The sequence below is a fragment of the Micromys minutus genome, assembly GCF_963924665.1.
Source record: "Micromys minutus genome assembly, chromosome: 29".
Lineage (NCBI taxonomy): Eukaryota > Metazoa > Chordata > Mammalia > Rodentia > Muridae > Micromys > Micromys minutus.
The window spans coordinates 36,575,124-36,590,948 of NC_137964.1; the positions used below are offsets into that span (position 1 = coordinate 36,575,124).

Sequence of the window (15,825 nt, forward strand, 5' to 3'; positions counted from 1 at the left end):
ATAACAGAGAGAGAGAGAGAGAAAGACCCTATGTGCTCACTGTGGATTTTGGTGTTTTAGCCTTTAAAAGCTAACATTGAGAAATGTTCACTGCATAGCTTTCAGCTCTTGAGTCTGATATGTCTGTTGCTCTGATCGATCAGTCTTTATATATGTGTTCAATAAACCATCCCCGTCTCACTGAGATTGGTGTTCCTGTGGTTTGTGGGACAACTCCTAACCCATCATCAAAGTTGTCCCTAGATTTTGCCATGACACCCACACACCATGTACATATGTATACATGATAAATTTAAAAAGATTTTACAGGTACAATTATATTTTACTATCTGGGTGTCACTGAGGCATATACCTGTAATCTCCAGTACTTGGGAGGTAGAAGACGATCATGAATTCAAGGTTTCAGGCACAATGGTATACCCCTTTAATCCTAGTATTTGGGAAGCAGAGGCATGTGGAACTCTGTGAGACAAGAGGCCAGACCTAGCCAGTGCCCCAGGGTTAGACCATGAAACCCTATCTCAAAAATACAAGAGTAAAATAAGAGTCCAAGGTCATCCTCAGCCACACAGCAAGTTCAAGGTCATTCTGTGCTACAAGAGACCCTGCCTCAGAAAAAGAAAAAAAGAAAACTGTATAAGTAACACACACACACACACACACACACACACACACACACACACACACACACACACACACACACACACAGAGTGGCCCTGAGTATCTGCTCTATGCCAGGAGAGTCAGCAGGAAGTTCTCGTTCTAAAAGAGAAGTGGGTATAAAGAAGTGGTGGCACAACACTTAGGAGGTAGAGGCAGGTGGATGGATCTCTGTGAGTTTGAGGCCAGACTGGTCTACAGAGCAAGTTCCAAAACAGCCAGGTTACACAGAGAAACCCTGTCTCGGGAAGAAAAAAACAAAATCAAGAGTGGAGCATGGGATGGAATGCATACTAGCCACCACAGGCTTTGCTGTTATGATTTACAGGATGGATCAGCAAAACAGGGATGTGAAAAGGAGCCAGCCAAAAGACAGTTCTACAGACTAAGGCTGTATGCGGCCATCATTCTTGACTGTTTTAGACACAGTCTTGCTATAGAGCTTAGGCTGGCCTCAAACTCACTCCACACAGATCAAGCTGGCTTTGAAGTCAGAATCCTCCTACCTCAGTCTTTAAAATTGGAAGTGTGCACAAACAGGAAGTGTGGTTTTTAAACTTTACAGGGATGTCTTTCCTAGCAAAGACTACTGTGGGTTTGTATGGGTGGCTCAGTCTATCCTTCCTAGTCCTACACTATTAAAGCTGTTTAGTCTGATGTCATGTTCTACAAAGAAACAATGCCAGGTTCTCTGCATTCTGCATCATAACTACCAAGTCCTTAGAAAGAAAATTAACATGTGAAGGGATACACCTCTTGGAAGGCCCGAGAGCTTTGAAGCTGGCCACATACCTGTTCCTTCAGGCTGTTCACTTCCATCTTCTCTTTCTCTAATGACACTTGTAAGGCTTGGACAAGTTGCTTCATCTGGCGATCCTCCTCCTCTTTTCGCTGTAAAACTGCCTGCACCTGTGTCACATTATGAAAGGATGAATAAGGAGCAATATCAATTCCAAGACCCATACAACCTGCAATACAATCTCTGATCCTCTACAGTTAGCCATCACGTGGGGCCCTGGAGGACGGCATACATAATGATGGCATCACAGTAAAGGAAGGAACAAGGTCAGGAAGGTGAGAAACATCACTCTGGCCTGGAGTTGATAGAACGCTTTTACAGCAGGTATAAAGCCCTGGATTAGATTCCCAGCACTTATGCATAAAACAGGCATGGCTATAATCCCAGCACTAGAGGCAGAAGGAGAAGTTTATGGTCATCATCCTTAGCTACCTAGTGAGTTTAAGACCAGCCCAGGTACACGATCCCCACCTGGCGGGGGCGGGGGGTGAGATATCAACTGATGCAGATGTCTGACCTTACAGGAGTGTCACATGGCTATGTTCAAGAGCACAGCTTCGAACCCAAAAGAAAGATACAAATGTATGATGAGATGTTTACAAGGAAAGTAGACCAGCAGAAACAGGAGTTTTAGAAACTGGAGCAAAATGAAAACTGACTAAAAACTCTTCTAGTAACTACGTATTTCAAGACTTGGGTGTGACATGGCTGTACTGGCTGGTTTTCTGTCAATTTGGCACGAGCTAGAGTTATCAGAGAGGAAGGAACCTCAATTGAGGAAATGCTTCCATGAGATCCAGCTGCAAGGCATTTTTCTCAATTAGTGATCAACAGGGGAGGGTCCAGCCCATTGTGGGTGGTGCCATCCCTGGGCTGGTGGTCCTGTGTAGAAGTCAGATAGTAAACAGTACCTCCCCATGACCTCTGCATCAGCTACTGCTTCCAAGTTCCTACCCTGCTTGAGTTCCTGACTTCCTTCAGTGATGAACAATGCATCAACTGTCTCCTCAGTCTGGGAGCCCAATTCACTTTCAACTGTCTCTTATTTTCCTTCTTCAAAATATCTTCTCTTCTCTAGCCCTACTCAACCTTCTTTCTTCTTCTCTGGCCCTATTGCTCTCTTCAACTCCTTTCTCCCCCTCTCCCCCACCCCCTGCCTCTGCTGTCTTTTTATATCCATTCCTGTTCCCAGAAGTACAAGAGTCACTGAAGAGCACAGTCATTTAAAGGGCCAGGAATATAAAATATGTCATATTACAAATGTGAAATGTAAGCTGAATAAACCCTATCCCTTTCAACTTGCTTTCTGGTCATGGTGTTTCATAAAGCAATAGAAACCCTAAGACAGTAGTGGGGTACTGCTGTGACAAACTTGACCATGATGTGGAGAAGGCTGTGAAAGGGACTGGAAACTTTGACCTAGAAGAACTCGAGTTCATTAAGAACTCAGTAGGATGTTCTTTAGGGGCCTGGAAGGTTAAAAATGCTGAAACCAGTGAAGAGATGGAGGCCTGGCTCGTGACATTTCAGTGGCAAGTTTAGAAACTCTAACAGGACTGTTTGCTACTTTGAGTTAAGATTCTGTTATTGTGGTCAGCAGGGACTTAAGAGTCAGTTGTGATTAGGATTAACAAGAGACCATTGAAATGATAAATTTTCATTACTGGGACAACTGATGCTGGTTAGCTGGAGCTAAGAAATTAATAGTGATTGAGAAGAGACCACCATCATCAAGGTACAATCTGGGAAGTTCCTTGAGAACACAGAAAAGCTGTGTTCCAAAACTGGCCAAGGCTGTATCTTGTGCTGGCAGCTGAACCGGTAGTTTAAGAGTCACTCAGGTGGTACTGGCTTTGAAGGCATGAACGGTCATGGAGAGCAGCTGAGGCTTGGCACTGTGAGTTGCCATTAGTGAAGATGTAGCCTCACTGACCCTTACCTGTCATTCTGAAACTTTCCCTCAACTGTATAGCAGCCTCCAAAGCACTGCAAAACCTAAGGAGCTAAGAACAGAATTTACAATAGGATGCCAAGATGGGGTTCAAATCTCAGCTCTAAATCCTTTTGTACAGGTTCCTGTCTAGAACCAGAGGACAGCCTGACCTGTCCCACCAGGAGCCTACTACAAAAAAGGGACTAATGAACTTGGTACAATGAGCACATGCTCTTACAGCTTGGGATCCGGGTTTCTGCAATGGCCAGGTTCCTCTGAGCCAGGTGTGATGGTCCCCTAAAAGTGGCTATAACTCAGTATGGTGAGACCCTGATAATGACTATGGTCCACATAACTCTCATGCTGCTCCTGGTAAATATAGGTCTCAGCACCTGGAGATTCAGCTGCACCAGGTCAGCTTCCCTTTTGGCAAGTGCAGTCTCCAGAATGCTGTTGTGCTCCCGCAAAGCCGCGTTAGATTGTCCAAGGCCGGTGAGCTTCCCTCGCTCATGTTCTAGCTCCAGAGCCAATTTCTTATTTGATTCTTCAAGACGTTTTATCTTCCTTCTGAAGCCTCTGGACTCTTGAAGCTGAAACATATTGGTACAGGTAAACGTTCATGCTCTGGGCAGGTGTGGTGATCTATGGCCATAACCCCAGTACTTGAGAGAAAGAGGCAGAAGGATCAACTCAAAGCCATCCTGTGTACATTGTCCCGAAGCTGTTTGTATTTTAAAGTTAGTTCCACTTCCCCAAGAAGGGCTGCCTAGTCATATGACTCCAACTGAACATTCCCATTTTAATTAGTAAAATAAAGGAAAGCCAGTGACTAGGCAGGACGAAGGAGGTAGAGAGGGCTGAGAGGTCTGAGGAGGTCAGAGGATGGAGGGTGAAGGTCGTGGCAAGATGGAGGTTCCCAAGGACCAGCTAGACCCAGGTGATATTAATTGGTGTTAAATAGCTATGAACAGTAAGGAGTTTATGGGTCTAATATCTCATATAGAAGGGTAGTTTGTATCTTTGTCTATTTACTGTAATCTTGTTGTGTAGAGGGTTTGTGGATTGAGAGTTGAATATATAAACCAGTATGAAAAGCCATAGGGCTGTAGAGTTGTATTTATGTGGGATCTGGGGGCACAGAAACAACGCAGGACAGAGGCAGAGAACAGGTGGTAGAAAAAAATGCCAGGGAAGGGAATTGCATGGACAAATTGGGCTGTGGTGGCAGCTCAGACTGGGCGCCAGAGGTGCGCGCAGCTCTGTATCAGGGTCGGGCCCGAGGAGTGAGACCTCAGGGCCAGTAAAGAGATACACCGACTTAGTATTTTTTAATATTTACTGCAACTATCCTGGATATAGGAGACCCTGTATCAAAAGCAACACCTCTGCACATACAAAAATCATATTCTGCTAGATAGACAATTCAGCTGAAAATACTCAACTGAAAAAGGTAAGCAATTTTCACCAAGAGCTAATACTAAGGCACAAACTGTCCTTGACTTATTACTTGTGAGTCTGCTGCTCTTTTGGGTTCACAGGCTTCAAAGAAGCCAGTTTAGAAACTAGTTGCTCAGGTCCTTGGATAAGCTGCTCACAAATGAGCATCGAGTTGATCTGATCTCAGCAACACCCATTTGAGGACAGGATAGAGATTGCTGAGAAAACACACACCCTACAAGTTATGTAATGAGACAGGACTCAGTGACAGTGCTAAAACACTGCCTGAATAGGGCTAATAAACTGCGTTGTCGGTTCTTTGGCAGATTTAATTTGAATGTTATTTATAATAAAAGCATTCTAACTGGGAAAACACAGGGTTATCTAACCTTTAAACACCAAATTAATAACAAATCTGTTAGGATGGATTCACAGCTAACCTGGAACTCACGTGGCATGTAGGCTATAGTCTAGACGCACCTGCCTCCAAATGTCTCACTCTCAGTGTGGTAGCAGTAAAAGTGGTAACTATTAACATTCTTCCTAGAGTACTGGCAATAATGTGGTCGGACAACAGTTACAGGGTGATCCCAGAGCACAGCACAGCCACTTTGTGCTTAGCAATACAGGTATTACCTCATCTTCTAGCTCCAGCACCTTCTCCCGGGACTCTTCCAGCTCCTGGCTAGTCATTGTGATCACCTCCTGTAACTCCTTCTCCAATAGTATTTTGCTTTGGCCAACATTCTGCAGTTCTACCTCTAGAGCACGAATCTTCTCCTGAAAGCCAAAATGGGAGACATATTTAGTCACTGGCTTTTTCTTCCTTCAACTCTCATGGACACATACCTGATCACATTCTAGATTTTGTTGTTTAAAAAATTTTATTCCATGTTATTCATTTATTATCTGTGTGCATGCATGTGTGTAGGTGCTCTTATGTGAATGTACAGTTCAAAGGACAACTTCTGGGTGTCAGGTCTCTTCCTGACTCCTACAATGTGATTGGGGATCAAACCCAAGTCATCAGGCATGGTGGAATGGGCCTCTACCCATCGAGCCATTCAGCCATCCCAGTTGTTTTGGTTTTTGAAACATAGCCTCCTTACTTAACAGCTCAGGATGGCTCTGCAGTAGTGAACTCCTCTCAGCCTCACAAGTGTTGGGATTACATTACTAACCCCAACTCAGAAGGCTCCATTCTTTTGTTTGAGATAGGTCTCATGTAGCTCATGCTGGCTTAGAACTTGCCATACAGCCAAGATTAACCTTGACATCCTAATTGACCTACTTCAGCCTGCTGTGAGTTCAAGGCCACCCTGGTCTACAAAGCAAGTTCCAGTACAGCCAGGGCTGTTACACAGAAAAAATCCTGTTTTAAGAAACAAAAAACACAAGGGCTGGAGAGATGGCTCAGTGGTTAAGGGCACTGAATGCTCTTCTAGAGGTCCTAAGTTCAATTCCCAGCAACCACATGGTGGCTCACAACCATCTGTAATGAGATCTAATGCCTTCTTCTGGTGTGTCTGAAGACAGCGACAATGTACTCACATACATGAAATAAATAAATAAATAAATAAATAAATAAATAAATAAAATAAATAAATAAATATTTAAAAAACAAAACAAAAAACCAAAAAACACAACCAAAGAAAACCAAGAGTCCTAAGGTCTTCACCATGGAGAAATGTGTTTACCCACATGTAGGACAGGGTCACTGCTGCCACCTGTGCCCTGAGCTCTGAGCTGCTTCAGCTCTGCATCTGTGGCCTCTTTAGTAGCAAGAGCCTCCTGCAGGCGACGGCTGAGGATGCTCACAGCATTCTCATAAGCCTTGTGCTTAGTCTTCATCTCTTTCTGGGCACTGGTCAGATCTGAGCCTAGCCGCTTCATCTTCTGCTTCTGTTCGGTGATGGCCCTGAGACATGAGAAAGCAGAGTTAACCTTAAGTGCAACCAACCAGCTCCCTGGCCTGAAACACAAGGGGATATGTTGACATGTTCACTCTCTAGGCTAGATGGTAGGGTGTTTTTGTTTGTTTGTTTTGCTTTTGTGATACGAGGTTTGTCTGTGTAGTCCCCGTGTGTTCTGGAACTTGCTCTATATACCAGGCTGGCTTTAAACTCAAGAGATGTGCCTGCCACCACACCAGACGGAGGGCACCGACTCTTGAGAAGCCACTCAGCTTAACACCATTCTCTGTTTCCAAAACCTGGCTGACCCTCAGGAGAACTTGGGCAAGTGTGTTCTTGCTTTGGTTTGGTTACTAAAGGAGAGGATATGATATCTGTCAGGGATAAGCTACAAGGATAGGAGAATCAGAAAAAATACACTAAGCTGAATCCACCATCATCAAGATTTTCCCTCCTCTCTGAATGATTTAAAAGTGATTTTGTGATGGGTACAGTGGTATACACATGTAATTCCAGCATCTGAGAGGCTGAGACAGGAAGATAGCTGTAAGCCAGAGACTAAGCTGGACACAGGACAGCTGGGCTACAGAAAAAGACCTTTACTCAACAAAACAAATGATCTTGTAAGGGCAGAGAAACAGCATACTTCAACCAAAAATATCCCCAACATTTTCCCTGAAGGTTAAAAACAAACTCTCAGCAGATTTTCTGAAAATATTACCAGCTAATAAGACATATGCGGCACAGAATACACCATGAAGTAAAGAGGTCCCAAGTGGTCAAGAGTCAGAGCTCAGACTGTAATCCCAGCATTTGAGAAGGTGAAGTTTGAATCACCAGTTTGAGATCAGTCTCGGCTATAAAGAGAGAGTCTCAGAAACCCAAAAAGCAAAGATAGCTGGATCTAAGTTTTAGGCCAGGTAGGGGTACATAGTGCTACTCTTTCTCAAACATAAAATAAAAATAAATAACGGCCCAAAAGGGTATTTGCAAAAGTGTACATATGCATATATAAGTAGTAAGGGTGTACATATGCATATATAAGTAGTAAGGGTATACATATGCATATATAAGTAGTAAGGGTGTACATATGCATATATAAGTAGTAAGGGTGTACATATGCATATATAAGTAGTAAGGGTGTACATATGCATATATAAGTAGTAAGGGTGTACATATGCATATATAAGTAGTAAGGGTGTACATCATATGCATGTATAAGTAGTAAGGGTGTACATATGCATATATAAGTAGTAAGGGTCATGTGCTTCGATTTGTGACAGTTGAGTCTCAGTGCCAACCCTGGTGAGAGAGCAGGGACGCAAGTATGTGGCATAAAGCCAAATTAAATAAAAAGATTTTAGGACTAGGGCATGTAGCTTAATAGAGAGTTTCTATTTAGTATACTCAATGCTCTGGCTTTCCTTTCCAGCTTTGGGGCAGGAGGGAATGCTTCTGTAAAGGATGCTTGAGCAAAGCAACTTATACATTCAGATAAATAAATAAGAAAAAGGTAACTGCCGAATCATGAAGGAACATTAGAACCATGCTCGAGGCTACCTTTCCATGAGATCGAGTTTAATAAGGATATGTTGGGAACACAGTAAAACCAAGGACTATCCAAGTTCGTCCCTCTCCCAGCAGAGATGGTGCCCCTCATCGGTAGGTGTATGCTGCTCGGACTTACTTCTTGGCCTCTTGCTGCAGCTCTTCTATTTGTTTCTTTAGCGTCTCATTGGCCTCAGTGAGGGCTATCATCTGCTCTTTGTCAAACTTCAAAGACTTTATAAAGGACAACAACAAAAATGTGCAGTAAGTAAAAAGCTACCTACTCCAGACATCTATCACTGAAGACAATACTTCCGAGCTATCAAATGTATTTCTGGGGGTTGGAAAGAAATAGCTGTTCTCCTAGAGGACCCAGTTTCAATTCCCAAAACCCACATAACAGTTCATAATCATCTATAATTCCAGTTCTAAGCAACTCAATATCTTCTTTTAGCTTCTATAGTGGCACATTCATGGTACAGAGATAGACATGCACCCAAAACATCCATATACATAAAACAAACAAAACCACCACAACAAATTTCTGGCCACTATGTCCAGACCACTAAATGCCTTCCTAAAGCTGTCCTGGCAAGAAAGCTAAGCTCAGGTTTGCCCATGCCTTACCTGATGCCTCATGAAAGGAACAAGTAAGGGGCCACAACCTCTTAGGGACTTTCAGCATGTCATGTGTTTTTTGTTCTAGCACCCTTCATTATCACCTCTCCGCATTTCTCATCACAGGGAGTGTTCCTTATTTGGGATCATGATTTCTATCTCTACCCTTAAGTCATCTCTTGTCATCACCCCCTTGTCTGATTACCAAGCCAGTCAGTCACTGTACTCTTTAAGACAGCTAGATGTAGGGATGGTAGAGCTGTCCAGAGGAAAAGAGGAGGTAGCTATATGATCCAGTGACCGCATCCTACCTAAACTCAGGCTATCTGCAAAGCACTCTCTCCTTTCTCTCTGGGGCCAACTATGGACTTCTAAGCTCAAGAAAATAGCTCCCCAGACCATGTAACACATGGCATGTCCTCTGTGCTCACTGTTCTTTGTTTCTTTCATGTGGCATCACAGCCTGGATTTATCTGAACATTAGTTTCAGGAAGCCTTATCTCTATATTGTTTTAAAAGTCTTTCTTGGTCGAAGCTCCCTGTTCCACCCTGCACATAGTAAGCCTCCAGCACACTTGGCTGAACCTTTACAACTCAAAAGAACATATCTATTGCATTCCACCTGCAGGTGAATCTCCATTTCATCTCTTTCTTTCTGCACCAACTGAAGATGCCCCTCAAGTTCTGTCATCTGCTGATGAACTAGGGACATGTCCTTTTGCAGCCGTGAGTGCTCTACTTCCACAGTCTTCTTCTCGCCATGCAGCTTGATTAGCTCCTGCCTCAGTTCCTTCATCTCTGAGTCCAGCCGTTTTTTGGTGGCTTTCAGCTCATTGATGAGTTGGTCTTTAGAAGTAGCATCTCGCCTGTAGGCCTCTACCATCACCTTCAGGACAAGACACAAATAATAAACCAGTGACAGTCAGCATCTTACACAGTGAATAAGGCTGCCTTATAAAAATGTTTACCAACAATACAAGGCATAACCCTCTTCTCACCCACATTCTAGGCATGGAACCCAGGGCTTATAGGATTAGAGAAAAATGCTTTAACACTAAACTACATCTCTAGCTCTGGGATATAACTTTTTACACATAACAATACAGCTAATAAAATCTGATACTGCCCACTGAGAAACACCAATGATGATGGCATGTCTAGACTTCTGTCCCACAATGTGACTACAAACCATGACCCCATGAAGCATCCCATTATCTTCCTGGGATCCTTGTATCTTCTGGGTGATCTCACAAGGACTTATCTCCCTTTTGTTGGGTGCTTACATTCTAAAAGTTAATCCTTTGAGTATCTCAACAATAAACTGAAACAGTACTCATAAACAAGCTTTAGAGGATCTTCCTCTTTTAGAACAAAATATTCAACTGATGGCTGGCAATAAAGTAAGGAAGCAGAGCCATTCCTCCAACAGGAGTCAAGTGCCTCATAGACCTTTTTGGTACAAACTACTTTTCTTTTAATGTTGGATTATAATGTAAGCTTTGTACACTCTGTGCAGCAAACACAATGGGCACACACTGACCAAAAAACAAAACAAAAACAAACAAACAAACAAACAACAACAACAACAAAAAAAAAAAACAAAAACCAAAACCACACACAGCTCTTGGAAGTGACAATGACAGGGCATCCTCACAAGGTACCACAATGGTAGGTGCTACATTCAATTTTTGAGGATCATAGATCCTACCTCAGAGGAGAAAGGGCATGATGCCTCACTGTCTGCAATGTGGGAACAACTTAGAAGTCTGCCTTTAAAAAAGATAAGAAAGACCTAGATGCCTCCCTCTTTCTGATTTTGATCTATTTCAACAGACTACTCGGTAATATGCTCAACACTGTTTCCTATGTCTCCTTACCTTTTGCTGAAGAAACTGCTCCTTTACTTTTTGCATCTGTTTTCTGAATGTGGCTGTCTCTTGCTGCAAGTGCTCCACCTATAAGAGAGGTTTGCAGAAGAGTGGGTTGAAGTGGAAACCTCTAGTTTCTCTGGAAAGTTAGTTATGTTAAATGTTTTTCTGGGGTACACAAGTCAAAGGATGCTTGATGAAGGAGAGCATTGGTTTGATTTGTTCCGCCTTGCTATTCTTTACTAATGAAATGCATGTATTGGTTCATCTTACATAGTGTTGTTAAGCTCAACTTATGCAAACACTTCCATTGAGGGAAGTTTGCCCCCAAACTGCTCATGAGGTTCCTGCAGTCTCACCTCAGGCTGGCTGGCCTGAGGTTTCTTCAGGACTGAAGGATAGTTCCTGGTTTATACCTGGTGGGGGCCTGCTGAAAGGACTGGTCTGTAGCTGCCAGTTCATGTGTGCTGTTTGCTTGCCTAGAGACTGGTCTGCAGCTGCTGAGTTGTATTTGGTGTTTGCTATGGGACTGAACTACTGACAAAGAAGATCAAGCTGGCACCCAAATAACTACTGCTGAACAGGTCCACTTCCTCCATATCCTAATAACTTTTCTCTTCCACTACTTCTGCTGGGTGGTGGGCTAGAGGAAAGGTTGAACCCTTATTAAAAGTAGGTTGCAAAAAAATTTATGCCTACAGCGGGTAGCCTGACAGTTCTAGGTCTGTGCCCACTAGCATTTGTTAAAAGCCAGCACCATCCAGAGCACAGAAGGTGGTTTTCAATCAGACACATGTTAAAAGCCCAGAGACTGCTCAGGAAGACACATGACCAGCATCCTTCTTCCTTGTCACTTAAAAGTACAAAGACAAGGTGAAGGACAGTGGAGTGAAAGAAAGAATGAGGCAGGAGATGCTCTAGAGTAGACAGATATAAGCCCTTCCTGGAATAATCAGAAAGGAAATCTAAGTTTTGTGGGCAACACATCTGGCTACAGCTTCTCAGCTATCTCTTGTTATAGCATGAAAACAATTAGACACTACATACAGGAGTGGTTCTGATCCAATGAATCTCAACTTACAACACCTCACATCTTTGTGACTTAACCTATACCAGAGAGACTAGCCCAGCTATACTATCTGGTAGCTTGTAGAAATTGACAGACATCTCAGGCCCCAGACCACCTCAGCTACACACATGAAGAGCCCAGGGACTCAGGAATACATGATGATGATGTGAAAGGCTACAGAAACAAAAAAAAAAAAAAAAAAAAAGCTTGTTTCTGCTTTGTTACTGTGTATGAAAGAAAGAAAGATGGAGAGATTCTGGAGGTTGAATTCAGGTACATATGAGGCAAGTGTGTTACCACCAAGTTACACCTCATGCCCAACAAAAAAATGCTTTTGAACAACCTACACACCCCATTAGGACTCTTACAGCACTTTTATGGTACATGTTCGTGATATATGATAGAGATAGCCAGACATATTACATCATTTATCTAATTACTACTTTCTGAAGTGGCAGTGAAACCATGTTCACCTGATAACAGTTAAGAGCATCATCTGAGATGTAATTCAGTTGGAGCATCAATATGCACACAATGCCTCAGAGATGGGAAGACCTTGTTGAGTACCAAGGTTTTCTATATTAAAATTATTCCTCTTCAAAGACCAAAACATGTTCTATGCAAGTCCAGCGATAACTTGACATAGATAGACAGCCAGCAGTCATTTTTCCTACAATCTGGAGACTGTTCTCAGATCCTCCTTCAGGAATCCTGACAGGGACTAAGGCTCTGGTTCTTCCAGACATGAGTTCCATTTCCTCCTGCACACCAGGAGGTCATGTTTGTTACCCCAATACCAGGCCATATCATAATTCCACCAAAGGATGAACTAAGCAAAGGGGAAACTGAAGTCAGTAAACCCCAGAGCCTTGTCTGGATAGCACTTCCTTAGAGACCCTTGAGGACATGTACCCATCCTATGCAGCTATGTAGGACAGGGCAGAGGTTGAGAGACTACTTTTCCTGTAAGGGTGCCTATATGACATCCCTTCAAGTCAAGAAAGACAATTTCAGAGCCGCAGACAACATGCAGGAGAACCTCACTCCACCATGCTGTTACACTTTTAAGGAAATCATAATACAGCACAGCAAAATCAAAAACACTGTCCAGTGTCAGCTGAGGTCCCTCTTACCACACTAATAGAGAACTCTGACAATTTCCCCTAAATTTATGTCTCCAAGAGAAACAGGCTATAATCCCTAATCCTTACTCATCACAGGGCAGGATATTTAGGCAGAATCATTCCAAAACCAGTTCCACTTTCTGAGCATCTATCTTTACTAAGTTTTTATAGATCTGTTTGTTTCTAGCAGCATCACACCATTAGCACAATGGTGTTTCCCATATGTAGCTAGCCTGCTGGGCTGTACTTTTACATACCAGGACACTGTATGTTAACAGGAAGAACCTTCTATGAGTGATCTATCCCACAGTGAACACCACATCACATTGTGACTGGCTTGCCATATGTTGGGAAAAAAAGCAAAGCCAAGTATTCTGCAACTTTCCCTCTTGCTGAAAGCCCTAACCAGCAACAAAAGCTGGTCTTTCGGCAGATCCATTTAGAAACAGACACACACACACACACACACACACACACACACACACACACACACTGGTTTCCCAGTATATGGTTCCTCTACACCCAGAGGCTGATGGAGAAAAAGGGTGCAATAAAAACTACAAGTTTCTTGCTTAAGAATATTGCTGCAGATCACTCACATTTGCAACAGAAAACATCCCAAAAAGTACCAATGGATGGTCCTTCAGAAAACACCTAAGATAGTGTTACCTGGTTGGACTTAACAGCCAACTCTTGTCTCAATTGTTCCAAAAGTCCTGATGTCCCCTCAGTATCTTCTTCTAAACGCTGTGCTCCTTTGTCAAGTTCTTCCTTGTCACTCCTGGCCGAGTGCAGAGCCACTTCCAAGACAATCTTCTCATTCTGCAAGAAGTGAATTGCATCCTCCCTGGAGTCAGCCTCTTTCTGCAGCTCTTCCAGCCTCACTTGTAGCTCATCATAACGTGTATGCAGGTCATCAAGAGACTGCCCTTTGGCCTGCAGAGCCTCCTGTGTCGACGTAAGCTGCTTTATCACATCTAGATGCTCCTGCTGAAGTGCTGCAAGCTGCTGATCCCGCTGGAACAATGTCAACTTCACCTGGAAATGAGTAATGAACTTAACATGCTGCCTTCTGTCCTGGCACAAGAATTTACATATTTGTGATGTTTAGAATTTAAGTAACTTTGATGATTCATTGAAGGGTCTTTTTTATGTAAAATTTTAGAGTACAAGAACATGAACAGAAAGAAGCAAACCCATAATGGTGACTATCAAATATATTCAACAGAGAGCCCAAAACAAACCTTAAATACCAATACAGCCTGATGCCAGAGATCACACACAGAGCACTTATGAATGGCACTTGGACATGCATATCAGGCAAGATCCATATCCACAGAAATCTCTGTGAGCCTGAGGTCCAGAGAGCACCATTACTTGCCTGTTCCAATTGTTGCTCCAGAGATGCTGCTGCATCTGCCACTTTCTGCAACTGTTCCCGTTCACCTTCGAATTCTTCCAGCCTCCTTTGGAGGTCCTCCTCCACCATTGTCTTCGCTTCCCGAATCTGTACAAATGCTGCCTCCTGATCCAACATGTCAGCCTGAATAAGAAAATAGTGTTTCATTTAAAGATTTTATGTGTGTTTTTATTGCATGTATGTATGGGGACATACCACATGGTCACTCTTAGTGATCAGAAGAGGGCGCTGGATCTCCTGGAACTGGAGTCAAGATGGTTGTGAGCTGCATATGGGTGCTGGGAATTCAGCCTGGGTTTTTTGAAAGAAGAGCAATTGCTCCTAACCACTGATTCATCTCTCCAGCCCTATTTCTTAAAAAACAGAAAAACTTGATCATTGATAACAAACTTCAAGTCTCATCCTTTACAGAGAAGCCCACTTCTACGTAAGAAGTCCCTATTCATTATCTCCATCCGGTCCATGAACTGCAACCCGACAGGCTCAGAGTCAGTGGGTGGTACCCATGGGCTTACAAAAGGCAGAGGTATGGTCAGGCTACTCAGGACTCTTAACCCTGCTGATCTAGGCTGGCCCCAAGAGAGGACCAGCCAAACAACCCTCCTGGATACTTAAAAAGCTGAAGTAGAGGGAGGAGAACTTGAGAAAACTGAGCTGGAGATACAGTTCAGCTCTGAAAAGTACTTCTGCCTGACATGCATGAAGGCCTGGGAACTACTGCATAAAATTACATATGGTGACACATACTTGGGATAGCACTGCATGTTCACCATCACATCCAACTTTGGTACATTTCTTCCAGGAAATAATTTATATATCAAAACTGGTTTTAGTTCTTAACAGAATCTTTACTCATTATAGCTCTCAACATAATTCTCTCCCATTATCTGAGCCACATGGTTGTGTGCTCCATATGACAAAAGAACAGGTAGAAAGATGAGAAGATGAGAAATCAGAAAAGCCATAGGAAAGCTGAATTCCTATGTGACTAACTATGAATCATCGGGATCAAAACTGGCCCAGGCACACAATGCAAAATCATTACTGACTAGATTTTTTTTGTATAAAAACTATAGTTTATGTCTATGTGTATGTGTGCACGTGAACACATGTATGCAGGCACACATGCCATGTGCCAATGTTGAGGTAAGAGGCTAACTTGCAGAAGTCAGTTTTTTCTTCCACCATGTGAGTTGCAGGGATCAAACTTAAGTCAACAGACTTTGGCAGCAAAATTTATCATCTTCCCAGTCTTTGACTAGGTATTTTATATTTTGTTTTTTATTTTTTGCTTTTTGTAACAAGAAAAATAAGCAAGTAATACTATCTATTTTATTAAAAAATAATAAAGACTAGAGCATGGGCTAGGGATAGGATGCAGACAGTAGAGTGACTGCCTAACTCACAAAGCTCTGGTTTCGATCCCCATATCACAT

The 15,825-nt window shown here is 42.9% G+C and overlaps 1 protein-coding gene across 5 annotated transcripts in view; it reads right to left on the reverse strand.

The window, feature by feature from the left end:
• GOLGA3 (golgin A3) overlaps positions 1-15,825 on the reverse strand; it is a 46,546-nt gene that overhangs the window by 10,376 nt on the left and 20,345 nt on the right. For all 5 annotated transcript variants that reach the window (XM_080941167.1, XM_080941168.1, XM_080941166.1 and 2 more), the window contains 9 exons: positions 14,351-14,512; positions 13,639-14,007; positions 10,786-10,863; positions 9,531-9,794; positions 8,430-8,524; positions 6,531-6,747; positions 5,466-5,609; positions 3,785-3,982; positions 1,453-1,569 (listed from right to left, as the gene is read on the reverse strand). In XM_080941167.1, coding sequence (XP_080797293.1) covers positions 1,453-1,569; positions 3,785-3,982; positions 5,466-5,609; positions 6,531-6,747; positions 8,430-8,524; positions 9,531-9,794; positions 10,786-10,863; positions 13,639-14,007; positions 14,351-14,512 — 1,644 coding nt within the window. The remainder of the gene's footprint in view (positions 1-1,452; positions 1,570-3,784; positions 3,983-5,465; positions 5,610-6,530; positions 6,748-8,429; positions 8,525-9,530; positions 9,795-10,785; positions 10,864-13,638; positions 14,008-14,350; positions 14,513-15,825) is intronic.